The sequence below is a fragment of the Camelus bactrianus genome, chromosome 21 (genome assembly GCF_048773025.1).
Source record: "Camelus bactrianus isolate YW-2024 breed Bactrian camel chromosome 21, ASM4877302v1, whole genome shotgun sequence".
Lineage (NCBI taxonomy): Eukaryota > Metazoa > Chordata > Mammalia > Artiodactyla > Camelidae > Camelus > Camelus bactrianus.
In genome coordinates, this window is record NC_133559.1 from 7,121,073 (window position 1) to 7,147,569 (window position 26,497).

Sequence of the window (26,497 nt, forward strand, 5' to 3'; positions counted from 1 at the left end):
ATCATCATTACCAGCTCTATTCTCCCTGGCTTAGTTCCAGGCCATGTTCATTCTTCTACTTGAACTCTTTACTGGCAGGTGGCAGTTGGTCCCAGACACTGGCACCATGCAACCTGAGAACATGCCAGGGGGGAGATGGGTGCTGTTCAAGGTGACCAGAGCTATCAGAGAAGAACATAAATGGCTCTGATTGTCATTATGTCAAAGATAGAAGGGCAGTATTAATACCAGGCCCCAACCATGAGGTGACTGAACACCCACTGGGAAGAGGGCAAAACTGGAGTCCACTCAGAGAGCTTCCAGTCACTAGAGGTAGATAGGCAGACAGACCATCAGCTGATTCTTGAAGGAAAGCAGAGAGACCAAAGACCTCTACTGTGGGACTAGGGAACAAGACAGTTTCCTGGACAGGAAGCAGTGGATAGTTATGGGGTGGGAGGGTGTTGAAGAAGAGAAGAAAAATACAAGGACAAGAGATCAGAGATATATCCCTTCTAGTACAAAGGAAAGATATAGGAAGATCTGATACTCAGACTCCAGCTCTCTCCTGCTCCCACACTAGCCCTCCAGCTTAAGATGGAAATCCACATAGGTTGCAGACACTGATCTTCCAAGGGGGTCCTGGAGGGAAGAGGTTCAGAAACAAAGACAGGAGCATCAGAGTCCCAGAGGATGAGGTGGGGAAGAGTGTGATGCCAAATTGCCTACTGCTGTAAGAATATGTTTGACATTTAGTTGGTTCCTAATTAAACAACCCAATATCAAACATATCACACAGAAGCAGGCAGGAGAGCTTTGCTGGTCATCTGCCTTCCTCCCCACTGCAAAGAAAGGACAGAGCAGAGACACCAACCACCGAGTATGGCTAGATGGAGAGCCATCTCCCTAGGGAAGGGCACTGACCCCTGCTCTTTGCCTCCCAAGACAGCCAATTCTTACTCTTCTGCTCTTCGTGCCATCCCTGTCTTGGCTCCTCTCCTACCAGTGCCTGGCCTTTGCTGGATCACGTTGGCCTAAAGCAGGAAGACTATCTGGCAGGGCTCCACATCTGGGCATCTATCCTTCCCCGAAGCTCCCCTACGGAGCTTCTCCGCCTGATGTCACGGCCCTGGTGCCCAGAGGATCAGCCATGTCATCAGCTCCTCATCAACCTTGCCACCTGCTCTCCTCAGCTCCCCTCCAGCTGCCCCAAGACTTTCCGGGAGTGGGGGTGAAGGGTTTGCACATCCTGCTTTACCTTTCTGACAGAGCTCCTAACCTTTCCAGACCGCTACCACAAGGCTGCTGAAGGCCTTTCAGAGGACACCAGCCTGGAACCCTCTTGCTCTTAAGTACTACAGATAAGTAACCGCGAGAAACTTCCAGAAGGCTTGGCTGCTTCTTCCCACCACCTTATCCCTTCTCACCTTCTCCCCATGTCCTCCAGGCATCCTCCTTAAAGTCACCTTGGATGTCCAGAAGAGAAGAGGGACCTCTGTCACTAGCAGGCTCTGGAGAAGACTTAGGTCTCTCCTGCCTGGCAGAACTGAAACTAAGACTTTAGGAGATCGAGGTGGGGGAAGAAACCCCCTCTGCCAGGAAACAGCCTGCAGCCCTTAGGACTCGCCTCCTCTTCTGGGGCTTTTTACAGCTCCTGGGCTGGCTTCTCTAAGGGTCTTCCCTCATAGAGATCCAGCCTGGTGCCTGCTTTTCTGGGAGATTTTTCTTCTGAAGAGAGTCCAGGTTTGTTGAACGTCATGTGGCGGGCAGATGCTTCTCTCTACTGTGGCAGAAAGGAGCCTGAGTTATAGCTGCACTGGTTGGGTGCGGGGCTTGGGTGGAAATGTGGGGGTGGGAGGAGGCTGCTCTGCTTCAGCCCCCAGGCCTGTTCCATGTGTCCTTGTTCCCATTAGTCCAGACACCCACCCCCAACACACACACACAAACACATATGCCAACTCGACAGTGCCCTTGATCCAGATCAATAGCTTGTCCCGAGCCCCAGTCAATTCCTACTGTGTGGCTCTTGCCTTCCAGGGGAAGACGAACAAATGGGCATACAAGCCCCAAGATAGGCACCTGTGGTGTTGCCTGATGTCCTTGTTCTTTTATGGCTCTCAGTTTGTAATTTTACTTTCTTGACCTTCCTTTTTACCCTTACTACCCCCTTTCCCCAGCCCTCTCCAAGTTCTAGTTCCCTTCTCTGGGAAGCTTAACTACCCTGGAGAACCAAAGGCTGGAGGGAGAGAGTCTGGGAAAGAGATTAGTAGGAACTGAAAGGACTTCAGTGTTTGGGGAGCTCGGAAAACAGAGCCAGAGGCTGGAAATATTGATGTAGGGGAGGAGCAGCTCTCTTAGGAGGAGACTGACAGGATGGCATAGCTAGGTGGAAACATCAGATGGCCTCTGATGCAAGCTTTCTAGCTCTCCTGGAAGTACCTTCTGTGCAGCCATTTCAAATAAGACTGAGAGTTTTTGAGCCTGAGGAGCTGGGTAAAGCACCAGTCACAGAGGGGAAGGGGGCTGATGGGTATGATGGGGTGAACTACTCAGCTGATGTGATGAGAGTGGACAGAGTAGGCAGAGAGGATCACAGGAGATGGGCTCCGTAGGGGGCCAGCCTGCCAATACTGGAGCCAACCTGACACTGACAAGCCCTGGGGAGAGAGGCCAAGGTCAGAGATCAAAGCAGAGGGGGTGGGGCATTTTGTGGGCCCAAATGAACAGAGGAAAGAGGAATTAAAGGGGCTGGTGAGGGAGGTTGGTAGGAGGTGGGGGGAAGCCAGGTAATAGGAAATAAAAAGAGGAAAACTATCATAGGGCAGGAAAACATCATTATGGGTTACCATTTATTGGACATTATATGTCACTTCTCTGCTAAGTGTTTTATTTAATCCCCACAGTAATCCAATGAGGTAGGTATTATCTCCATTTTACATAAACAAAACAAAACAAAACAAAACAAAACCCTTGTGACCCAGAAAGTTAAAGTCATTTGGTCAAGGCCACAAAGGCAATAAGTAGCAGTCAGGATTCAAACCCAGATTTGCCCTGTGAAAGCCTGTTCTCCTAACACCAGGCTACGCGGCACAAACATTAGAGGCAGGGGGTGGCTGGGAGATAGATTAAGAGGGAAGATGAAAGAAGTGAAGGCATGATGGCCCCATGGGAAGGGCAGGGAAGAGAAAGCAGGAATGGGAGACTCAGTCTTAGCTTTACAGGTCACATCCAGGACACATGTGTGTGGTTTTCTCTCCTATAAAACTCCCATCATACCTGCCATGACTTGTTCAATGCCTGTCTCCCCCACCAGCCTGTGAGCTCCATGTTTTGTTTGGTGTAACAACTCATGAGTAGTTATTGACTAAAGATAAGAGGGCTTGGGAAGCAGGGCTGATGGAGACTGGAGGATGAATGGACATATATAGGACAGAAAGAAAGACAGGCTTGGGATGGAGAATGACATTAGAGCTGCAAAACGGGGCTGGCTAGGGGCCAGCCGGGGAACTATGAAGGACCTGGGTCACCGGGAAACCTCCTAAGGGGGAAAAGGGAGGATACCTACTGGGGGCCAAGCACCAGGCTTGCTCTCTACATGTATTACCTTATTTAATCCTCATAATGATCCTATGAGACAGGTATTATCTTCATTTTCAGAGGAGAAAATTGAGGCTCAGAGATGTAACTTGTATGTGGTGACACAACAATTAACAGGTCAAGTCAGACTCTGAACCCACCCTTGACTCCAAAGCGGGTGCTCCTCTCTATATACCCTGCTGCCTCTCTGTGCTTGTCAGTGAGGTGTGTAGGGAGTGAAGGGGGAAGCTCTGACAGCTGAAATGAAAAACACATATTGAAGGATAGACACGCATTTGGGGGAGGGGGAGGAAGGGTGTCAGTTTTGCAGTGGAGACTGAGCTACATGGAGTTAAGAGCAGGAAATGATCAATCAGTGTGGAAGGATGAGTAACCATTGAGAATGCAGACGGCAAGGTGAGAGAACAGGGAAAAGTAGGTATGATGGAGATGACAGCATGAGTGATGGTATGTTCCTGCAACTGTTACTGGCTGCAGAATGGGAGTCTCTCTGGCTTGAGATGTCATTTGTATGTAAACTGGATCTTTATAAGTATGGTTCTCTGTGGCCTATAGATGGCCATGATTAATTAGTACTTTTCAAAATTTTGAATGCATTTAGATTTAATGTGTTCTTTCCAGTCCCCCATTAATCCCACCATTTCTTATCTCCTTACACCTGCTGTATTACCTGCCTGACCCCTGAAGGCATTTGAGTTTGGAGACCTGTCATTTTGCAGAGGTGGGAATTCAGGCAGAAATCCAGAGGAAGGAGACTTGTCCAAGGTCTCACAATAACTGGCTGAGTCAAAACCTAAAATCCAGGCCTCGTGACAGCAAGCACCACAGTGTCTGTGGATTAATAACCACATTCAGAGTTATTTGTCCAAGTATACAGAAAAGATCCGTGGAAGTGAGATCTGAGAGGTGGTGATCAAAATTCAGGAAGCTGTATTATGATTATGGCAGTTGTGAATAAGCAGTTTTGAAACAGATCAAGAGATAGGGTTGAAAGAATGAGCACAGCAATATAAGTTTGAATCTTTAAGAACTAGCTTTATTTCTTAAATGAAATCAGGATTCTCTGCTCACATTGTCCATCTATCTGCCTCCTCTCCCCGTGCTTACATCAACACTGCATATCTCATTCTGACCACAAGGCGTCACTCTTGTTTTTAACCATTGTGTCATAGATCGTTTCCCAAATAGCACCAGGGGTTTGACATGGATATGAAAGAGGTGAGAGTGGGAGCAGTCTTAAATTCTGAGCAGATAACTAGATCTGGGTGAGTTTGGGGAAGGAAGTTCAAGGTGGTAGGGGCTCAAGAAGGCTAGGTTAGCAGGTATGGTGAGAATGGAAAGACGATGTTTCAAATGCCATCAGAGTCGCTCCACATAAAAAGCTTTGCCCATCTGATTAAGTTCTTGCTGGTACTGCCGATGTTCCTTTTCAAACAGCTGGTGCAGGGCGGCTTGACGGACCTGGTGGGGAGGGCAGAATACAGCATGACGTTTGCCTTCTGTTTACACCCCTTTCTCATTCTTTCTTCCTGGTTGCTTTCCCATCACCCGTGTTCTCCTGGGATCTGGATTTAGCTGTGACATAAACTAGGCAGGAGCGTAGACGCTGAACTGCTCGGGGGAAGCCTACTCATTTTTTTTTTTTTCTCCATGAGTGAAGCCCTATGTTCAGCAAATATTTGCTGAGAACATACAGTGAACCAGAAACTGTTCTAGACATCTCGGATACAAAGATGGTGACATGACAGCAAGTGGGGACTCCAGGGAGAGAGAGAGATTCTGAGAGGCAGGTGCTGGGCACTAAGAAGCAGTTTTGAGTCTCACCAAGATGAGAGGAGCAGGAACTAGATTGCACTTTGGGACTTTAGAATGTGCCATCTGCAGCTGGATGCAATGAACTACTTAATGAAAAAGAGCGTTGGTTTTAAAGAGTTATTGCTCTGGTGTCATGGTGAAAACCTCAGAGGCAAGTAAGAGAGGTGAATAATGGCAGAGACGAGGAGCTTGGGAATCCCAGTGGGCAAAGGCCCTGGGCAGTAGAGGATGAAACTTCAGGTCACCCTTGCTAGTACTCACCATGAGTAGCTGCTTGTTGGCCAGTGCCAACTCCTGTACCATAGTGTCCTGCATCCTTAGGATAGCATATGGGTTCCTCCTCTGTCTTAATGTCATCTGCCACAGGCAATAAGTGTGTGAATTTTGCCACCTGCCGGAGGCATAAAAGTAGGGGTGGAATGGGTTAGACTTAGGAGTGGAGACAAAAACCCCATCAGTGAGGCTGTTTCTTCACCAGAACTTCTGTGCCAGTGTCAGAAGACTGCAAACTCCTTGAAAGAATAACTAGAACTGGCTTAGAACCTAGTATATATTAAGTATATTATGTCATTTAATCATCATAATAACCATGTGTCGTAGATATTAATATTTGCATCATACAGACGGGAAAACTTAAAAGTTCAGATGGTTGCCCAAGGTCACTTAATGGCAGACCCGGGTATCAAATCCAATCTAAAGATTAATTCCGTCCATCATACCAGTGATACTCAATCCTGGCTAGACACATTCCGGAATCGTTTGTTAATGTTCGTTAATACATTAAAGAAATATACACACGTTATCTTCTGTTCAGATAACCCTTGTTGACATTTTTTAAATCAAGTATTTTTTACAGAGGGCTGAAAAGTTAAATCCATACAGAAACATATACTAAATGAAAAGTGAAACCTTCATTCTTCTGCCCCAGTCTTTCTCAACAAAATTCTTACAGTTCTTACAGTTTCACAATTCTTCTAGCATATACCAGCAAGTGTATCTTTTAAATTTTTTAACATGAAATCATACATTTACATAAGCAGTATTACTTAACAATTTGGACTTTCATTCCATTTCATTTGCTTCATCCTGTTTAAAGTCTGCCTAGTACTTTTGTACAGTTTAACCAGCTACATTGCTTCTAGGTTTTTCACTTTTATAAACAATGCTGTCATGAATACTCGTGTATGTACATTCTAGTGCTTTTGCACCCATATGTATAATGTAAATAGCAGTAGAGTTTCCAGTTCGAAAGACATGTGAATTTAAAATTTAGATAGATTTCATCAAACTACCTTCATAAAAAGACTACGTAACTCTTGACTACCACCAAAATTGTATGCATTCTTGATAACTTACATCCTTGCTACCTTGGGGTGTAACATGCCTTAAAACCTGGGGTGTAAAGCCTTAAAAAACAGATTTATCCTATCTAATCCCAGACCATAACTTACATCCTTGCTATCTTGGGGTGTAACATGCCTTAAAAACAGGGGTGTAAAGCCTTAAAAAACAGGCTTATCCTATCTAATCCCAGACCATTTAAGTCAGAATCTTCTGGGTGAAGACCTGTGTTTTTTCCAAAAGCTAACCAGGTGACGGAGATATTATAGTCTAGTCTTTTGAATCTTTGCATTCATTCATTCAACAAATACTGCATACTTACCACATGGTTAGTACAATGCCAGGCAACAAATACTTGAACTTTCCTTAAAAAATAAAAAAAGAAAACAACAGAAACTTGCTCCAATTTTCCTTCAGGGACTGTGGAGCAAGGGGCAATCTGCTTGTGAAGCAAGGGCTGCTTCTTGTCCCCTCCTTACCTGTCTGCCTTCTTGATGACCCCTAGCAATTTGGAGCAGATCTGAGAGGTGGCTTAGGGAGGACAGGAGTGTGAAAAGGTCAAGCAGGGTAAGGAAAGGGATAGAGGCAGAGATTACCTGTCAACCATCTTCTTAAGTCCCAGGACCCTTTGTAAACTCTGCAAGAAAAGGGGGTTTCTGTTGATCTGCCTTGATGTCCAGTACCTCCCCCCCAGTACCCTAACGTAGTGGGAGACACATAGACCTTTCTCTTTTGAGAGAAGCTGTAGCCAATTTCCTAGAGGAGGTGGGGAGAAAGTCCTACTCCTTTCAGAATGGATCAAAGGAAACATGCAGGGGTTGGTATGCAACAAATATTTGAATACCTACTATGTGCCAGACATAGTCTCCCACTCCTGTTACTGTCCTCCTGTTACATCAAGGGCCTCTCAGGAAACCATCCATTTCCAGTAAATCGATCAGGAAACTCCTCCAACCCAGCCCCTTCTTCCAGTTCTGCATACCTCTTCTACTTGTACCATCTTTTCCACAGACATGTCTGCAGACTTGCTTGACATGGTCTTGGGAGACTGAGCAGGCTCTCCTTTCTGTTTAGTTTAGTCACCGAGGTTTCAGTAGTCATAGCAACATTTGCGCCTCCAACAATGACCCTAGGCCCAGGACTTGATTGGTCACCTGGGCTGCTGCCCTGGAGACCTGAAGGGAATCCTGGGTCTCCAGCCTTCTATTTGCGACACAGGCAATTCTGTGAGCAAGGACCACCGTCCCAATTTTAGGATTTCTTCTAAAGGAGTGTCCAAAGGAGTGTCCATACGATCCTAGGTCCAGAGAGCATATCATATGCCTGTTTTATTAAAAACCAAATGTAAAGGAATGACTCATTTGCTTAATTTTTCAGTTGTTCATTTTATTAAATAATTTATAAAGTCAGACTAGTATATTGGTCTGACCATTTCTTCACACTATCCCACAAATGAGGAGGGGGTGGGGTTATGTCAGGTGTCAAAACATTACCTTTTCAATTTATTCATGACAGTATAGAATGAAAGTGGAAAGTAGATCCTTGCACACCAGGGAAGCTATGTTAATGTTTCAACACATCCTGGTTTAAGTGGAGCCACAGGGTGAGTTGTTCCACATACCACTCATGGCCTCATCCAACCTCCCCATCAGTTCTTGTCTGCCTTTCCCACCAATCAACTCTCACACCCAAATGGTTCCCATTCAACCGTGTACAAAGGGGTAGATACAGAGGACAAGACCCAAGCCCCGTCACCTCAACTCTCACTCTCGGGATTATTTATAGTCTGGAAAAGGGCAGATGAACCATGACCAAAACCAAGTGAGGATTTTTAAGGAAGCTTTGACAAATATTAAGAAAAAACATCTGAATTCAACTCCAGAGAAAAGTGCTACCAAGGGAAAATAAAGTCTTAACTAATGTTCTGAAACTGGCCACAAGAAAGGGTGGGAGAATGATCCTCTAGGCATGATCCACCTTGAGCTCTGAACACAGCCGGACCTTCAGCTGATCCAGTCTGGGCTGCTGAGCCAGACCTGAGGGTCACCTGGCGAGCACACTGCAGTCCATCTGGCTCTAGTAGCAGTGAGAGCCCGGCAGCTCCATCACAGAGTACTCTCCAGTGTGTTGTAGTTGTCCTTAAAGCTCTTCAATTCGAGGAAATGCTTGGCACGTTTACTCTTCTGACTGGAGGGGAGGTATGTCACCTGGATGGTTGTTGGGGAGACTTCAGGAGACTGGGTTAGGTCTCTGGCTGCTGACTGATGTTGTCGCTGAGAGCTCCCACTTCGTGCTTTGACCCTGAAGAATACAGAGAGGGCAGATCATGGACAGAATGAGGACTAACAGAAAACAATTCAAGGTTTATCCATTCTATAAACGCAGCTGTAGCCACAAATGGTCTCTGTCCTATTTTATACACTAGCTACTAAAAATCCCATCCAGTAGCTTAGAAACAGCAGAGAAACCATTTCTCCCACTGAGTCCCTGCCTCTGGCTCAACCTTGTCTTCATCTCACTATCCTTCAAGAAAACTTAATTCTGTTGATTCACCTAATGTCTGTATGCCACTAATATACTCTGAGTCCAAAGACAGTCCCTTGAAACAACTGAATACCAAAAAGTAATACTGAAGTAACTACTGAATACTTACCACGTTAGGACATTAAACTTGGCACTTCACTAACATCTAATTTACTAACATCCCACCTATATGGTGGTCATCATCCCCATTTTGCAGGTTAGGAAACTGAAGGTCCATTAAGTAACTTGCCTGAGGTCACAAAGCTAGTAAGTGACAGAGAGCTGGGATTCAAAAGTAAGTTTGTCAGATTTCAGTGCCTATATTCTTCACTATACCCACTGAAATTTTCTACAAACTAAAAATCAAAGAGACTGAATTTTTTAAAAAAATCGCGGTAAAATATACATAAAAATTTACCATCCTAACCATTTTTATGTTTACAGTTCAGCACTGTTAAGTACATTCACACTGTTGTATAACCAACCTCTAGAATTCTTTTCATCTTGTAAAAAAACCCTACTTATTAAACAACTCTCTAGTCCCCCTTCCTTCCAGCCCCTGGCAACCACCATTCTACTTTCTGTCTCTATGATTTTTGACCACTCTAGGTACCTCACATAAGTGGAATCACACAATATGTATCTTTAAAAGAAACTGAATTCTGAATAGGCCTCCTGCCTGATTTCTAGACCACACGTCCTCTTTCACTCTCTCCACATGTGCATTTTCATTAGTGTTCTAAGTAGTTTCTACCAGACCTTTTGTCTTTAGAACAAGCTAGATTATTTTTAAGAATAGAGAGAAGACAGAACAGACAAACTCTTTATCTTTAGAGAAAAAGTCATATTCGACAAAGCAGAAAACAGATGTATTCTTTTCATGGCTGGTAACTAATTTTTTATTCTAGGTTGGTTTTACCTCTTTACCTTTTCAGCTAAACATTTGCATAAAGAACATAATGAAGCTTTATGAGCGCATATTTAAAACATTCCCAGACAAAGGTCATTCTTCCTCTTCTATAACACAAACCCTCAACAGCTGACTCTTTATTGGTATTTTTTGTTTTAAACAGGGTTACTAATACTTTAAGTGGTAATAAACACAGCATGTAATTCTTACTTTTATCAGACCATGACATAAAAGGAGGACACTGGGACCCTGGAAGAGGAGGAATCTTTGTGTGCTGAAACTTTTTTCCCTTTATTGGTGTGATAGGTTACACCAATTCTGACAATTTCCTGAGCTGGACTGGAAAAGTAAAAACAAAAAGCCAAAAACCAACAAGAAAAGAAACAGATGTACATGCACAAAAGTAGGAGAAACTTCTCTTGTCAGCTTGTAGAGCAGTATCTGTTCTCCAATGTGAGTGAGAGGCAGCTCTAACAGTCTAGGACCTGACAACTCTGTCATCACAGATTTTGTTCACATTGCTTTTGAAGGTCATCTCACTGTGGGAACAGTCCAGCACCCCTGTATCCTCTAACCAGCTCCATCTGACACATTCCCCTTCAAACTCACACGGTGGCCAGCTCACTCAGGGCCTCCTGATAGCGCAGGTACTCACTCTGGCCAAAGACCTGAAGAAAGAGGAAGGAAGAATGAGGCTCTCAGTCTAAGGAACCCCTTTAGCTCCTCGGAGGAGTAAGTGGCCGTCCAGCTTACCCCTGTCCCATAGCGGGCTGTCTCATAGCCATCCAGCAGGGTATCCACGAGCGCCTTGCGCACACCCTTGAAAGGAGTACTAGTGTTTCGAAGATCTAGCAGGTAGGAGCGGAAATTCTTGCCCATTAAGGAACGGGGATGCCGGCCTTCAGCATGAAATGGGATCTCTGTGGAGATAACAGAACAATGATAGTCCCCCTTTGTCATTCATTGTCTTTCTAATTAATTTCCCAAACTTAAAAATGGGCCGATGAGTGAGTTGGGGGGAAATTCTAAAAGAATTAAAAAGACTAGCGGGGTGGGAAGGGACAGACTGGGATTTCAAAATGTAGAATAGATAAACAAGATTATACTGTGTAGCACAGGGAAATATATACAAGATCTTGTGGTAGCTCACAGCAAAAAAAAATGTGACAATGAATATATCTATGTTCATGTATAACTGAAAAATTGTGCTCTACATTGGAATTTGACACAACATTGTAAAATGACTATAACTCAATAAAATAAATGTTAAAAAATTTAAAAAAAAGAAAAACAAAACAAAAATGACTAAAGATACAGAGCTGTGTCTGGGTGGTCATATGGTGGTGGCAATACAACTGTTAAGCTGTATCAATGATACATGATAGTGCCAACTTCCTATCTACCCTCTTACTTATCCATAGTTTAAGATTTAACCTACGCTTTGGTAGAGATAGAGCATTTTTGATAGTGGTCATAGAATGGAAAAAAAACTCAAGAACCCTCTATGTAGGCTTGGTGAAAAGGCAGGTGTTGCCTGTCTTTTGTGGAAAAACAAGCAATTACCATCATCCAGTTGATGAAACTAAAGGTCTAGAGAGAACAAAACAAATCCAGGTTTTTTGGAGAAAAAAAATAACTTGCCTACATCATTTCCTTAGGTAAAATAGTAACCCAGTATTCTCAAAACTCTAGGAAATTCCTACTAGCCAGAGATGTGCAGAAATGACAAATTCTAATGTATAAAATGGGTTCCTCCCTCTCTTCCCCAGGTGAGCTTTCAGGATCCCGAATGGCCATCGAGCAGCCCTTACCAGAGGCACGGATGGCATCCAGAGCTTTCATCCTGTATAGGTAGTTGTAGCAACCTGCTGAGAAAGAGACTGGTCTCAGGCATAACCCTTAAAAGATTCTCCAAACTCCAGCAAGCCAATAAATGCCTCCCATATCTAACATATAGCCAGTAACAAGAAACCACTGGCAAACCCAGCAGCTATGTTGACCACCCTGAGAGAAAAGGAATTCTGAATTTGTGGAACTCCTCACTGGAGTGTCCTCCAAGAGCATGCTACCTACTTTGATTTCCCTGGGTTTCCAGCTGTAGCAGTCTTGCATCATCATCTGCAAGGAGCTGAGGTTCATACTTGATATCCTGAACTCTGGATAGTCGGATATCAATCTCTTCTTTTAAGTCCTGTTCATGGGGAGAAAATAATACATAACCACTTAGCCTGTACTTTGCTTCCCATCAGTCTGGAAATGGGACAGAGCAGGTGAACAGAAGCAGAGAAAATGCTCATTTGGCTAGTGAAACTGCCAGACAGGACTCAATAATTTAAGAATGGGACTGGCTTCTCTAAGAACCTCTCCAAACTGTACATCTCTAAGCTAGATCTTTTAACCTGCTAGAATTCCTTCAAGCTCTATAGCATCAACATTATGTTCAACTTTCAGTTGGATTTAGAAAAATCTTGGTTGGGTGTCATAAAGAATTCCTTGAACTGGGAAAAAAGTGGACATCAGCTAGAAGTCATAATCTACTCTAAAAACCTATACAGAGACCTCATGTGATTTATAATAGTTTGGGGACTATCCCTACCTGGTGGACCACAGGATTTCTACAGGCTTTCTTCCAGAGCATATTGAATTTTTTAAGTAGGTAATTAAAAGAAGATACTAAAGGTGTCACCCCCACTTAACCCAGAAGTAACCACTGTGAACAGCTTCATATTCATTTCTCTCATTTAAGAGGGTTGCCAGAGCCCCAGGAAATATTCTTTTTTCTTGTAACTTTTTAGAAACTTCCAGCATGAACCATATCATACACAGAATGCATATGATATATATGTTTATTTTAAATAATTATAAAATTCATTAAGATGGACACCTGTATCCACTATCCCGTTTATGAACTGGGACACTACCAATGACTTTGAAGCCTTGTGTGCCCATCCCTGATTGAATGCAACCCCCCAATCTTAATGTCAACAGCCTATTTTTCTTTACTGTTTTACTGCCTATTTCACCCTGAAAAATGTTTAGTTTGTCTGGTTTTCAACTTCATACAAATGGAAAAATACTTCTTGAATTCCTCTGCAACCTATCTTTTAAAATTTAAATAAACTTTATTGAGGTTGAATTTACATGCAATTAAATGCATCCATTTTTAAGTGTAGGTTGAAGAATTTTGAATACACCCATTCAACCACCATACCAATCAAGATACAGAACATTTCCATCACCCCAAAATATACTTCATATACCTTTCCCTCCCTGCCCCAGGCAACAGTGATGTGCTTGCTATCAATATAGTTCTGCCTATTCTAGAATTCCATACAAATAAACAGACTCATATGGTACATATTCTGCCTTCTGACATTTTTTCACTATGTTTTTGAGATTCATGTTTGTGATTCATTTTTTCCATTCAAAAATATTTTAGAGATTCACTGGTGTTCATATATTTATCTTCAGTATGTTTTCATTCCTTATAATATACTAGAATGTAAATATGTCATTATATATCCATTTTTAAGTGGACACTTAAGAGTAATAAGTTTCTTTTTAAAATATTACAGACAATGCTGTGAGTATTCTTGGACATGTCTTTGGGTACACATGAGCAAAAATTAATTTTTCTATGGTAGGAGTAGAATTGCTGGGCTGTGGATTAGGTACATTTGCAATCTCACTGGACAATGACCAAATATTTTTCAAAGCAGTTTTACTAATTTATACTTCCACAAACAATGGATGAGAATTTAGAAGAGAATTTTTTTAAAGCAAAAGGAATCTTTGTCTCATGTAATGGGGTGGGGAGGGAGGGGATCATCCTAAATAGTCAAAAGTTTTGATTGGTTCATGACATACAGGAAACTAACCCTATATCCCTCATATGGGAGGCAGTTGGCATTTAGAGAACTGAGGGAACGTGGAAGCACTGTTGACATCTTCCTTGAGGCTTTCCATGAAATACATTAGCCAAGAACAAGGAGGGGAGGGTTACAGCACTGAAAGAAATGAAAGCGCATTGGTCTAGGAACTGACAGAATTGTGTACCAGCTCAGCTCTCCCACTAACCTGCTTTTCACTCAGCAATGAGTTACAGACTGTATACTATGGGTAGACCCTGGCTTTACAGCAGTGAACAAAACTGGTATGGTGCCTACATTCTTGAAGTTCAGGAAAGAGAGAGGCATTAAACAAATGAATATAAAAGAAAATTTCTGGTAAAATGCTATCTGAAAACAAAGAGGACCTACTTTATAATGGGTCATAAGCATTCCTCTTTGTAGGAAATATTTAAGCTAAGATCTAAAGATCAAATGAGCTAGTCAATTGAAGACCAGAGGTAGTTCATTCTAGGCCACAGTAACAGCGTATGTAAAGATGAAAAAAATTCAACCAGTGTAGCTGGCTGCCAGTGATTAGGGGAGAGCCACACAAAAGGAGGTTGGTAAGGGCAGCAGGCACCTTTTACCCAGAAGCAGAAGACAGAAGAAACAGGGTGGGGGTGGTAGTGGGATATCAAGAGTTCTCATTTAGACATGTTGGGTTTGATATGCCTATCAGACATCTAACTGGAAATGTTAGGTACGCAATTGGATATACAAATAGGGAACTCGTAAAGGTTTGGGATAGAGATAAAATTTCATCAGTAGCTATTTAAAGCTGAGGAAAAGAAAGCAATTACCTCAGGAAAGCCTACAGACAGAGACTATTTGGTTTCTCACTTCCTGTATGTCCTTAAGTAAGTTGCTTCCTTTTCTCAGGTGTGTTTGTAACATGAATGATCAAACTAGATGATTTATGGGGCCCTTATAAATCTAAAGTTGTGCAAAGGCAACCCCTCTCACTGATCTGGGGCTAATTCTAACTACCCTAACCTCATTCTAAAACAAACAAACAAAAACTCCAAACCAGAAAACACTGGGTAGTTTAAGTTGAACCGGGAAAACATCTTACCACAGAGTTGGGAATTAGTTAACCTAAGACCTTCATTCTGCAGTGCAAAAAACTGAAATTCCTGGATAAGCTATATGCTGTGCCACAGCATGCAGCAGGTAAGCCAGGGCCAAGCTGACCTTTACTGCTCAATATCCTAAGGTAAGCACATGGGTAACTGGCCAAGGAAACATGAGAAATCAGTCACTTCTAAAGGAAATGTCATTGTGGGCCATAATAGATCTGGAAAACCAGACCCATCTAGTGCCTTAAGGACCTACCTTGGGGGCATTGTGTCCCACAGGGACATGAGGTCCCCTTCGGGATTTCATTGCAAAGCGCATGATTTGCCTCTTCACAAAAATAAATAGCAGTACAAACACCTGTCCGAAAGATATGAGAGAAATAAAGAATCTTTAATAAAAAAAATAGTTAAAAAATAAGGCATGCCTTCATTTCAAATTCCCCAATTCGGGCTCTCAGGAATGCTTTGGAGTATAAACTGTGGCAAAGCAAGGCCATCAAGAGATGCGGTGGCTAAAGAGAAGCCTGGCGCGGAGAGGCATTGGGGGGGTCCTGTATCCTACGGTTTAGAGGGAGGGTTCTCGGCCAGAGGCGGGGCGGTCCGAGCTGCTGACTTTTGCTCCCAGGTACTCCTGGGATAGGCGTCAAAGCCCAGAAAAAGCGCAGGTGAGTGGGTGGAGAATGAGGACAGGGACCTGCTCAAGAGGAGGGTCTCTACCGAGTCAGACGCGACAACAGGAATGGGGTGGGGGTTCTCCTCACCAGGCTCCCGTAGGCCATCACCAGCACGACATTCACGCCGGACAGCCAGTTACTGCCGGACGCCATGGCCTCCCCACCCCGCGCAGACCTGCTCCGCTTTACCCCACTGCCCTGCCTCGTCAGCCCAGGCTCCGCCGAGGCAACGGCGCCTGACTCTCCCGAAGCGCCCCGGCCATTTCCTTACGCGGAAAGACCAAGGCTGACCCGGCCTGAAAACATGGCGGACGGGGGGAGGGCTAGGAAAGAAGAACAACGCCTTCCCGCTTCCCCCCAGCACGTGACTCAGGCAGGCAATGGCAACCGGGACCGGCTAGTGCGGAGACGCGGAACTACGCCAGTAAGAGGAAGCGGAGGCCATCCGTGCGTCACGTGGTGGAGGCGGGGCCGCCGTAGAGGAGGCGGGGCGGACGCACAGAGCCGGAGTGAGCTGTCTCGTGGCGAGGCGGCACGCGCACGCTTGCGTGCGCGTCCCTTTTCGCGTCACGTGCTGGGGGACGCAGGAAGGCAAGTGGGAGGGGGAAGGCGCGAGAGCGAGCGCTAGAGGAAAAAGGAGGGAGGGGGTGGGGAGGAGGGAACCTTATATCACGTGACAGGGGCGGCGCGGCCCGGGGTGTCAGTGTGGAGGAGACTGAGGTAAAGTTGGGAGCGCAGCGGCGTTGGCGGCGGCAGCGGCGGCAGCGGCAGCGCGGCGGGGCCGGGTATTGTCCGCGGCCCCTTTAAATCCGCGATCCCCCTTTTACCCTCCCCACTTTCTCCCCTACCCCTGCCGTATCCCCCTCCCTCGGTAGGCCCCCCCGCACCGTGTGTTCCCCACTGTACACCCCCCCTTCCTAGTCGTGCGAGCCCTGGCGCCCTCCCCCCAACCCCGAGTCGGCCGCTGGAGGTTTTGTTTATGGTTGGGTTCGCGGCCTAGTGGGCCGCACCAGAGCCGGGGCCTCGATTTGGGAGCGTGGCCGGGGCGGGGCTTGGGGCAGCCGGAGGGGGGGGCCATGCGGCTAGAGCCTGAGAAGGGGGGGAGAGTGAGAAAGCGCGAACGAGCGAGGCCTGGGCCCCGCCTGAGGTAGGGCCCTCTCTTAACCCTGGCCGGTGCCTGCAAGAAGACGAGGGGGCCTCCTCCCTTTCCAACCCTCTGCGGGCCTCCTGTGATCCGGATCCGGCCTGGTTTGGGGGTGGCGGTAGGGAGGGAGGGCGATGGGGTGGAGCTGCCCCAAACTCCCCCATGTGGCCCTCAGTTTGGAGTGCGGGGGATTAATTTGTTCCGGGTGGGAGGTAAGGAGGCGATTGGCCCTGTGAGCTCCCGATGTGGCGCTGAGCCGGGTGAGCCTCCCATCCTCCACGCGTGGGCTTGCGTCCCCTCTCCGTTTGCAGCCTCTTTGTCAGCTCTTCTTATTATCCTTCCTTCTTTCTCATCGCCCTAGCTCTTGAAATAGTATTTTTTGCTGCTGTCTTTAGCTTCCTGTCGTCCATACTGTTGTTTTGGGTACCCTAAACAATTATGTTATTTGGGAAGCTGGACATGGAGGCCCCTATGGGATATATTACGCCCAAGGGACGTCACTAGAGCACTGAGGTGTATTCGTTCACTCTTCTCAAAATGGGACAGGAATTCCAAATTTCTTCAGACCCTTCATGTTGTGGACAGTCCCTAAATTGCTTTGCAAACTGATGTCACAAACAGGAGGCTGCTCCTTTTCCACCGTTCTTGAAATGTAGCCATCTCTGGTGTAGGATGTTGTGGAAAGAAAAACACCACAGTAACAGGCCTTTTTTTGTTGTTATTGTTATCCTTTTTGCCTTTGTCCCTGATTATTCTTTGGAGAACCTCCCCCCCCTTTTTTTTGTTTCCTCCCTATCCACCTTTCACTGCTCATATCCTGCTTTAGGGATATCTGATGTGACTTGCTGGGAGGTGATGAGGGTCAGTGACAACCAGCTTTTCTAGAGAGCGAAAACGTCTTGGCTGTGTATGGGTGGGTTGATAAAACTGCTTTGAGATCCTACAAGCATTGTCTTTAAAGATTAGACTATCCCAGTGATTATTTCCGTTGTGAATGGGAAGTTGGGAAGTTTTGCTCGCATGTAAGCTAATGATGAAAGGCCTTAAAATGTACTGTTTTGCTTTTGATTTTTAAAGCCCCTTCTTTCTCAATGTGTCCTAATTGGGAAGTACTCTTTTTTTTTTTTAAAAAGGGATGCTGGGGTCATTTCCAGAGCATCTAGGGGGATTAGTTGCTCTGTTAGAAGTAACAAGCCTTACCCACCCTAGTCCAGCTTCAGAGTTTCTGAATTGTTTCTCAAATTAGATTGTAAGCTCCCTGAGGGCAGCGACTAAGTCATATTGCTTTTGTATTTTTAAAGTACTGGACACATAGTAGATACTCAATAAATACTTGTTACTTATTTTTTTCGGTAAAATTTCTCTGGCTATTTTTTTAAGTAGCTGGTTTTCAAAAAATGGTCAAGGGCACTCCTGTGTTGAAACCTGTATTTGTTCCTGCACTATTCCCTTGGTCTCCAATACTTCTCACCTATTTCCTTTAAATATTTTTATTTTCTAAGAAAGAGTACTTAACAAGATTCCTCGTCTCCACTGTGATAACTCTGGGTATGTGTCTCTGCTAATTCTGTGCCCTCCAGTGATCCTTCCCAGATCACTTACTTTTGACCTGTTGCTCAGTGCTGTTACTAGCTAGGTGGTAAAATTTTCTTAGTCACACATTTCAAAGCATTTGTAAGCGAGAAATGGAAGTTAATAGCAAGAGTATACAGGAGGATTTTGTCCCCTCTAATTATGTGGCTTTTAAGATGACTTTTTAATATGTTTACGTTGGTACCGTACACACAGTTGTCCATATAGCTATTCATGCAATTCATATCTGCAGTGTAACTCATGCTCATGAATTGAAATCACATGTGGAGTAGAAAGCAATCAATACTTGTACCTTACTGGAGTGGCTACTTTCATGTTAGAATCTTTACCTTAGAGCCTCTTTTTAATAAAGCTTAGTAGTTTTCCTTTTTTTTTCCCCCTCTGATTTGAATCCAGGGGTACTTAGTTGAACAACACTTTTTTTTTTTTTTTTAATTAACTTGAAACTTGACAGTAATGCTGGCCTGGGAAAACGGACTACTGTGTATCAAATAATCCTATACTACCTAAACATATTTATAGGCCTTTTTGTGCACATGTGTGTAGGGGGAAGAGATAATAGTTAAAAATTAGCTCTGATTGAAGTTTTCTTAAAAATATTTTTATTAAAAATATCTTGGTGATAGGGAACGTAGGATTCTCAATGACTGCATTAGAAAATAAAAACCTATGTAACATGTTGACCCAACTTGGTGAAGAATTTATCTACAGGAAAGTCAGCTTTCTTTGTGACCCCGAGAAACAGGTGAAATTCGCTTTCCTAATAGTTAATCCTTAACATTTTTTTTAGAAGCCCATCCCACCCTTCCCTCAAATCCAGCAATGTCTCCCGGGCAGTTAAGAATTACCCTGTATGAAGTTTCATTAATGAAAAAAAATTAAACATAGAGCAGAAAAGTATAAACTTGTCTTCTTTGGAAGGGAATAAAACAATGCAGAGTAACCTCTTATTTTGAGCACTCCGTCATATGATGAATGTTTTCTTTGTTTATTAAATGCAGCAGCTGAGATTGCATTATAAAAGTATGAATGAAGGCAACTTAAATTCAGTAGAATCCTTGCTTGTTAGAAGTGTTATAACAAAAACTGCTCTGGTTTTGTGAAGGCCTTGTGTGTTTCATGTCTCTTTTAAAGACTCAACAAAGTCATCTTGCTGGCAATGTTTCAAGTTTAAAATTATTTCCCAGAGGCACTTTCTTCCAAATAAAACTTTGGGCTAGATGCTTTTAGGACAAATTTGGGATTCTCTATGTATTAAGGTGAGTGGTGGAGGGTAATTGCAATTCCAGTGTCTGGAAACTGTGGACTTAGGAAACCAACAGAAACAGCCACAAAAGAAGTGTGTTGAAAGTATTATCCAGGGAACTAAGATTCTGGGCAAAGTCACTGGGGCTAACACATGCCTTGTTGAAGGCTGTGGGAGCCCCCACAGCATACTGAGAGGTATAAACTTGAGAGAGAAAGAGGCAAACTTGAGCTTATCCTTTCCCAAATGATGGAGGTCACATACAACTTACGTAAGGCAGGTAAGGCTGTTTACAAAGGTAGACTGAATACAGCATTTTAAATTATTTTTATTTGGAGTATAGACTAATCCCCTTTCCTAGAAGGCTTTTGTTTCCAAGCTTTGCTGATTATCTTTCCTTCTGTCAAAGGGACCTTAGGTATTTTTAGCTATTAGAAGGCTTTTGATTATTAACACTGTTTTGCTTACTATTGATATAGCAAAACTTTACAAAGCCTGCTTATAGGGGACTAGTAACCAAAATGTGCCCATAACCTAAAAACAAAAACCAAAAAAACCCATCATTTAACATACGCTTTATACATTTCATGTCCTACAAAAATGGGTCACTACCTGTAGTTCCCTAAGGAATTTGTCAAACTAGGTATGTTTCAAGAACAGGTGAATGTTGATTTTTCTTTGAAGAAATGAAAGTGTTTGGTGAAGGTACTGATGAAAAAGAGGTTGAAAACATTTTGCCCACATTTAACATCTAAACTTATCTTTCTTTTTTTAAAATCTTTCAGTATTCTACCTTGTAAATACTGTTATTTGTATATACTGTAAATGATGACGTCGGTGGGCACTAACCGAGCCCGGGGAAACTGGGAACAACCTCAAAACCAAAACCAGACACAGCACAAGCAGCGGCCCCAGGTAAAGAACCCAAGGAATGTGGATCGGCGGGGTAACCTTGCTGGTTGATAATGGTTTCCATCCAATACAGCATCATTCTGTGCTTTGGATTATTGGTTTGGGTTCTTTATTCTTGTTTTCTAATCCTTGCCTCTTTCCAGTTGGGGCCTGATAACTGTTAATGACATGCTGTGATACAGCATGCTTATTTTTTGTTGTTTAATATACTGCATTGTGAGGCTTGGAAAGAATGGGTCCTGTGCTTTGTATCTGTAAGATAGCATTTTCTTTCATTTATCCAAAATGTTTTAGCAATACATTTCTTATTTCCTAGATCTTCCGCCTTGATATCTCTCTAGCCAATCTTTGTCTTGCCACCTTTTTTCCTTCCTTTGCTCTTCTTTTCCCTAATTTGTCTTCTGTTTCCCTCTCTGGTCTCATTGCCACCTAATCTGGTTTTTCTTTTCCCATGAGGAGTTAGCATCTTTACCATGTTCCTTCAGAATTAACAAATGAGACACCCTAGAGTATTGCTCAGTTTTAGAGAGTAAATTAGCCTCCTGGGCACTGAGGTTTATGGGTTCTTTTTTTTTTTTTTTTTTTTTTTTTAAACTTGGATCTAGATGTGGTCTGTTTTTTGTAAGTGTGGTGGTGGTTGGTACCTGATATGAATGAATTAGCTTATACTTGGTTATGGTCAGATAAATTGAATATGTAAGACCAGAACTTTTCTCTTACTCATTTTTCTTTCACTTCTCTTTTCCAAGAGAATTTGTAACAGAATCTTAGTACTTAACCTAAGTTGGGACAATGAAATTTGTGATACCTTATAAATATACACTTGATATTCAGAAGATACACTTAGTGTGCCCTCATACTAAACCTTATGATATTCTCATCCCTGAGGAATAAGGGGTAGAATTGGTCATTACAGAAACAGGAACAGGGTTTACACATGACTTTGCAAACACATTAAAGTGAATTTAGGCACAGATGTTTCAGAGTGGTGTTGTGATCCCAAAATGAAAGCCTCTAACTGAACATTGGTGAAAAAGATTCCCTGCTTTTTTAGAGGTTGTAAAATGAAATAGTGGCAGCTTTACTTTTTGTTGTCATTTTGCTTATTTAAGCATCTTAAATGGTGGTAGTGTTTTATTGCTTTATCATTTGTAATGAGGAGAAGGAAATTGGGGTGGGAGATGGTGAATATTGACTACCTAGGTCCCTCTTACTTCTCTAAACTTTTGTCTCTTGATCATGCTTTCTTAGGCCACTGCAGAACAAATTCGACTTGCACAGATGATTTCGGACCATAACGATGCTGACTTTGAGGAAAAGGTGAAACAAGTGAGTGTATTGCTAATTTGTTGTAAACTATGGGAAAAGATATCAAGATTAAAGCACAATTAAGTAACATTGATGCCTACTACAATACTTTTCACTGTAGGTATTGAGAATTATGACCTGAAATATGATAGGTTAAGTGAGTAAATGAGTGCTTTTATTGTCTGATTTACTGTGCTCCTTTGGACAGACACCATGTTCAAAGATTTTTAATCTCAATTTCAACGTCTTGTTTATTGAGTGATTTTGTTGGTACCATTGTACAGCAATTCTGAGTGGTTGTGACATCTTGGAAATGTGGAAAGTCATCGTATGCTAAAGCCTGTGTGCTTCTGTGTTTGTTTCTTTATTAGGTACTTTATTGTTTGATCGCTTTTGTCCCATCCATAATCACAGGTGTTAATATTTTGCTTTTGGAATTCTGATACCAAAATTCTGCATATTTTATGTTTTAAAATCTGGTTCTTTCAAACTCAGTCATGTCTTCTCCCTCTTTTTTCACCGGGCTTCTTTTTGTGGGGAGTGCAGGTTCATGATGGTTGCTAATCCTTCTCTTGCAGTTGATTGATATCACAGGCAAGAACCAAGATGAATGTGTCATTGCTTTGCATGACTGCAATGGAGATGTCAACAGAGCCATCAACGTACTGCTGGAAGGAAACCCAGATACGGTAGAGTGCTAATACAGTGTTCTAGAAAGTGGGTCCCTGGTTGAGATGCTAGTAATCTAAAAATAGCAAGTGGGGTAATTCAACTTAAAGCAGAGTATCTTATTCTCCAAATAAAACAAGGAACTGTCTTGGAGATTATTTGCTGCAGTTTGCAAATACTTAAAATGTATGTACAATAAATAGGAGAAAACAGATAAAATCAGTCCCCTCTAATTGACCTGGAATAAATTACTCATTTTAGGCTAGCGACTGTTTGTAAGACTGGGTTGGTCTGAGTTAGAGGTGCTATTTAATAGCTTTAGTTACTAATTGTGAAAGATTTCTGCTCACCTGTTTTATTGCTGTTGAACAAAGCCACAAACTACAGGATTCTGATTTCAGAACACTCCCATCAGTATCAGCTTTACATTTCACAATACCTTTTCATCATGTGAACTTATTTTTGTTGCGGTAACAGAGAAGCAAACTTTACAGCCTATTGATTATCCCTAGAGATGTTAAGGGGATATTGGAGGAACTCGCCCTAGAGTACAGAGTTGCTGTCACCTCTTCCCCTTCTTTCCACTTAATGAGAATCCTATGTTTTGTTAATGCCTTATCATTGCATCAAATTTTAAGTCCCGTAAGAACAGGGATTCTGCCTTACTAACCTTTGGGATGTTACTGCAGTGTTTGGTAGAGAATTTTCTTACTGCTTTTTTAAAGAGTAGTGTATCATTTGAGATCATTTTCATTTACTTGGTCTTACACTGGGGATCTTTGGTTGGGGTAGATAACCAGATTTCATCTTTACTGACGTTACAGTGTCACTTTAGCTGAATGTTGAAGGTTTGTTGGTTTCTTTGAGACAATAGGAAAGTGGAAACTTTTTAATTACTGAATTTAAATTTGTAGATTTTTCTCTTCAGAAGTGTGGTCCTAGATTAGATTTTCCATTATTGGCCTTATTTGAAAATTACTGCTTGGATAATCAAATAGTAGTTTTGGTTCATTTTAGGTTTACTCCAGAGTAGTTGTCTAAAGATTTGGGGATGGAGGGAGGAGGTGGAGGTAGAGGTGGGGCTACTTATGCTTTTAAAAAGTCTGATTTTTTTTTTCCACTCAAATCACATTTTGTTTCACTTTCTAGCATCTTTTGCCTAGTGCTACAAATCAGATTTTCCACAGTATCAACAAGGAAAATAAACTAGTGATGTAGGTTTGTAACACAAATAAACCAGCTGCTAGCAAAACCAGTGGGAATCAAAGTCAGCTGCCAGGGATGTTGGATGTATTTGGGTGGATGAGATATCAGAAAACTGGTAGTGCCTTTGGGAAGATCATGGTAATTCTTTATAATTACAGAACCCATCTGTTGCTAGTAGTTGATGAATACCATACAGGAGGGGAAAGGTGACAGGTTTCAAGACAGACTAGCAAAAACTCTTTTAAGATCTGATTTGAGTCTAGTTTCAATGGTTCGTGATGCAGAGTTAGCTACAAGGTTACTATGATTTCTTAATTCAAGCTACTGTGAGCATAAAATGACCTACCAGCTGTACTGTGGAATCAGCTTGGGTTTGAAGAATAGGCAACAAGGAGCTAGCTGCCAAGTCTTAAGTAGATACTTAATTTTTAAAAAAATGATTAGTTTAATAATTTCTTATAGGCTCTTTAGAATATGTAGGTATGCTTTTACTATAGTTTTCTGTGTTTTATTTTTTAGTTTTTTGGGGGGTGGTGATTAGGTTTATTTATTTTCTTGTTTTTAGAAGAGGGAATGGGAATTGAACCCAGGACCTCTTGCATGCAACACATGCGCTCTACCACTTGAGCTATCCCGTCCCCATACTATAGTTATAAATTTACTTCCTTTGAACTTAAAAAATTTTAAATTGTGGTAAAATGTACTTAACAAAATTTGCCATTTTGACCATTTTACATATATAATTCATTGGCATTAAGTACATTCATAATGTGCAACCATTATCATGATCCATTTCCAGAACTTTTTCATTTCCCAAACAAACTATATCCAGTTAACAATTAACTCCCCATATCCCCCTCCTTCCAATCCTGGTAACCTCTTCTATTTTCTGTTTCCGTGACTTTGCTTATTCTTGGTACCTCATGTAAGTGGAATCATACAGTATTTGTTCTTTTGTGTCTTACTTCATTTAGCATGATGTTTTCAAGGTTTATCTATATTGTGACTTGTGACAGAATTTCACTCCTTTTTAAAGCTGAATAATATTCTGTTACATGTATATAGCACATTTTGTTTATCTACTCATCCATTGGTAGACACTTGGGATTATTTGGAAATAAGTTGTGGATATCATAGTATTTACTTTATCCCTTAAATTTTCAGCATGTTTCCCTTAAAGAAGGATGCTCTTTTATATGACCACAATATTATTATCAATCCTGAGAGAATTAATAGTAATTTCATATTACTATTCCATATTCTTAAGGTTATTAGATATTAGGTAGCTATTGATGAGCAGCAGGGCCATTGTAGTTCGAGTTATATCATAACTAGGAGAGTAAAGATCTGATAGTCTTTGCTGGTACTTGTATTTGTATACGTTTTCTGCAAAAAAGGTATAAATCAAGGTGTATGTGTATTGAAAACTTTAAATTTATGAAATGCATTTGCCTGAGGAATTAGTGTTTTGCAAGACTGTTTAGCTTATTTTCCTTACTGAAAATATTTCCTTCTGTAATCCGGAATGAACCGCTTTGAGGAAGGTTGAATTGGATTATATCAATCTAGGAAGTATAAAGACAACACAGTGGATAAAACCTGGAACAAAGGCTGCCTATACTCAACATGTCCCAGGGCTGGGGCTGTGCTTTCTGACTGCTATGTGGTCTTCTTTTAAATAAAGAAACTGGTGTTATGAAGTGGGTGGTTTGGGGAGTAGGTATAGTTGTTTTCCTCTTAAATTCTGGGTTGCTTAATTAAAGAATGTACCCAGGAGTCAAATTCTGTTCATTCATTTTGAATTCAAAGTTAACTTTTAGAAACATTCAGTTTTGTTTTGTTTTATTTGACATGAATAAAACTAAAAAATTGGGAGTCACTAAATCTGAAGGGAATCCGTTTTTTCAGCTAGGGAAACACTTGAAAGATAAGGACCAGTAAGTAACTATGTCCTTTGACTAAACTGGTCCAAGTGACTGAACTGGATAGAGATCTTGGTGACCTTTTTGGAAGTGATCCTTGCAATCCATTTGCTATGAACACCTCAACTTTTTAGTGATAGGTGTAGAATTTGTTTTGAGGTTCTTCTATATCCTCCATTTACAGAAGTAAACTGATAGACATACCTTAGATATGCATGCTGAGAGGAAAATGGTTAGCAATTGTCCCAGCTTTTATCTCTGGTTTCCTGATAGCAGTCTATATTGATTAGACATGAATTTTCTGCCCATCTTCAGCATTCCTGGGAGATGGTCGGGAAGAAGAAGGGAGTCTCAGGACAGAAGGATGGTGGCCAAACGGAATCCAATGAGGAGGGCAAAGAAAATCGAGACCGGGACAGAGACTACAGTCGGCGACGTGGTGGGCCACCAAGACGAGGGAGAGGTGCCAGCCGTGGACGAGAATGTATGCATGGGGCTTTAACAAAACCAGCTGTGGGTTAGTAATGTCTAGGCTTCAGGGATGTCAGGGCCCTGCTAGGTTAGACCTAGTAACCACTATATCACCCATTTGACTTTTTCTTACTGCCATCTGTTTTGAGACCTTGGCATCTCTTTCTAGCAATGGTCACCAGTTTGGCATGAAATTACCCTGTAGTCATTTATAAAATTGA

At 42.4% G+C, this 26,497-nt stretch overlaps 3 protein-coding genes across 29 annotated transcripts in view; 1 reads left to right on the plus strand and 2 right to left on the minus strand.

The window, feature by feature from the left end:
- Positions 1–4,586: 4,586 nt before the first annotated feature.
- Positions 4,587–7,956, minus strand: CFAP141 (cilia and flagella associated protein 141). The gene is made up of 4 exons (XM_010953999.3): positions 7,715–7,956; positions 7,329–7,369; positions 5,653–5,782; positions 4,587–5,037 (listed from the first exon to the last, which is right to left on the minus strand). Exons 1-4 carry the CDS (start codon positions 7,766–7,768, stop codon positions 4,936–4,938), a joined length of 327 nt encoding a protein of 108 aa, XP_010952301.1. The 5' UTR covers positions 7,769–7,956; the 3' UTR covers positions 4,587–4,935.
- Positions 7,957–8,092: 136 nt separating this feature from the next.
- Positions 8,093–16,162, minus strand: LTAP1 (lipid transport auxiliary protein 1). 4 transcript variants are annotated; one of them, XM_010953993.3, is made up of 7 exons: positions 15,893–16,158; positions 15,388–15,489; positions 12,239–12,356; positions 11,977–12,033; positions 10,919–11,085; positions 10,775–10,833; positions 8,093–9,033 (listed from the first exon to the last, which is right to left on the minus strand). In XM_010953993.3, the coding sequence occupies exons 1-7, from the start codon at positions 15,956–15,958 to the stop codon at positions 8,838–8,840; spliced, it is 765 nt and encodes a 254-aa protein (XP_010952295.1). In that variant the 5' UTR covers positions 15,959–16,158; the 3' UTR covers positions 8,093–8,837. The 4 variants fall into 4 exon arrangements, with proteins under 4 accessions (XP_010952295.1, XP_010952296.1, XP_010952297.1 ...); XM_010953994.3 differs by having other exon boundaries at positions 11,977–12,030; positions 15,893–16,156; XM_010953995.3 differs by lacking the exon at positions 15,388–15,489 and having other exon boundaries at positions 15,893–16,162.
- A 274-nt stretch (positions 16,163–16,436) lies between these two features.
- Positions 16,437–26,497, plus strand: part of UBAP2L (ubiquitin associated protein 2 like) — a 37,966-nt gene continuing 27,905 nt past the window's right edge. For 11 of the 24 annotated variants that reach the window (XM_045515986.2, XM_045515994.2, XM_074349485.1 and 8 more), the window contains exons 1-5: positions 16,438–16,590; positions 20,574–20,703; positions 21,952–22,029; positions 22,587–22,697; positions 26,121–26,289. In XM_045515986.2, the coding sequence (XP_045371942.1) occupies positions 20,614–20,703; positions 21,952–22,029; positions 22,587–22,697; positions 26,121–26,289 (448 nt within the window). In that variant the 5' untranslated portion in view covers positions 16,438–16,590; positions 20,574–20,613. Of the gene's footprint in view, positions 16,591–20,573; positions 20,704–21,951; positions 22,030–22,586; positions 22,698–26,120; positions 26,323–26,497 lie in introns of all 24 variants that reach the window. The other 13 variants (XM_074349484.1, XM_074349483.1, XM_045515981.2 and 10 more) reach the window with 2 other exon arrangements.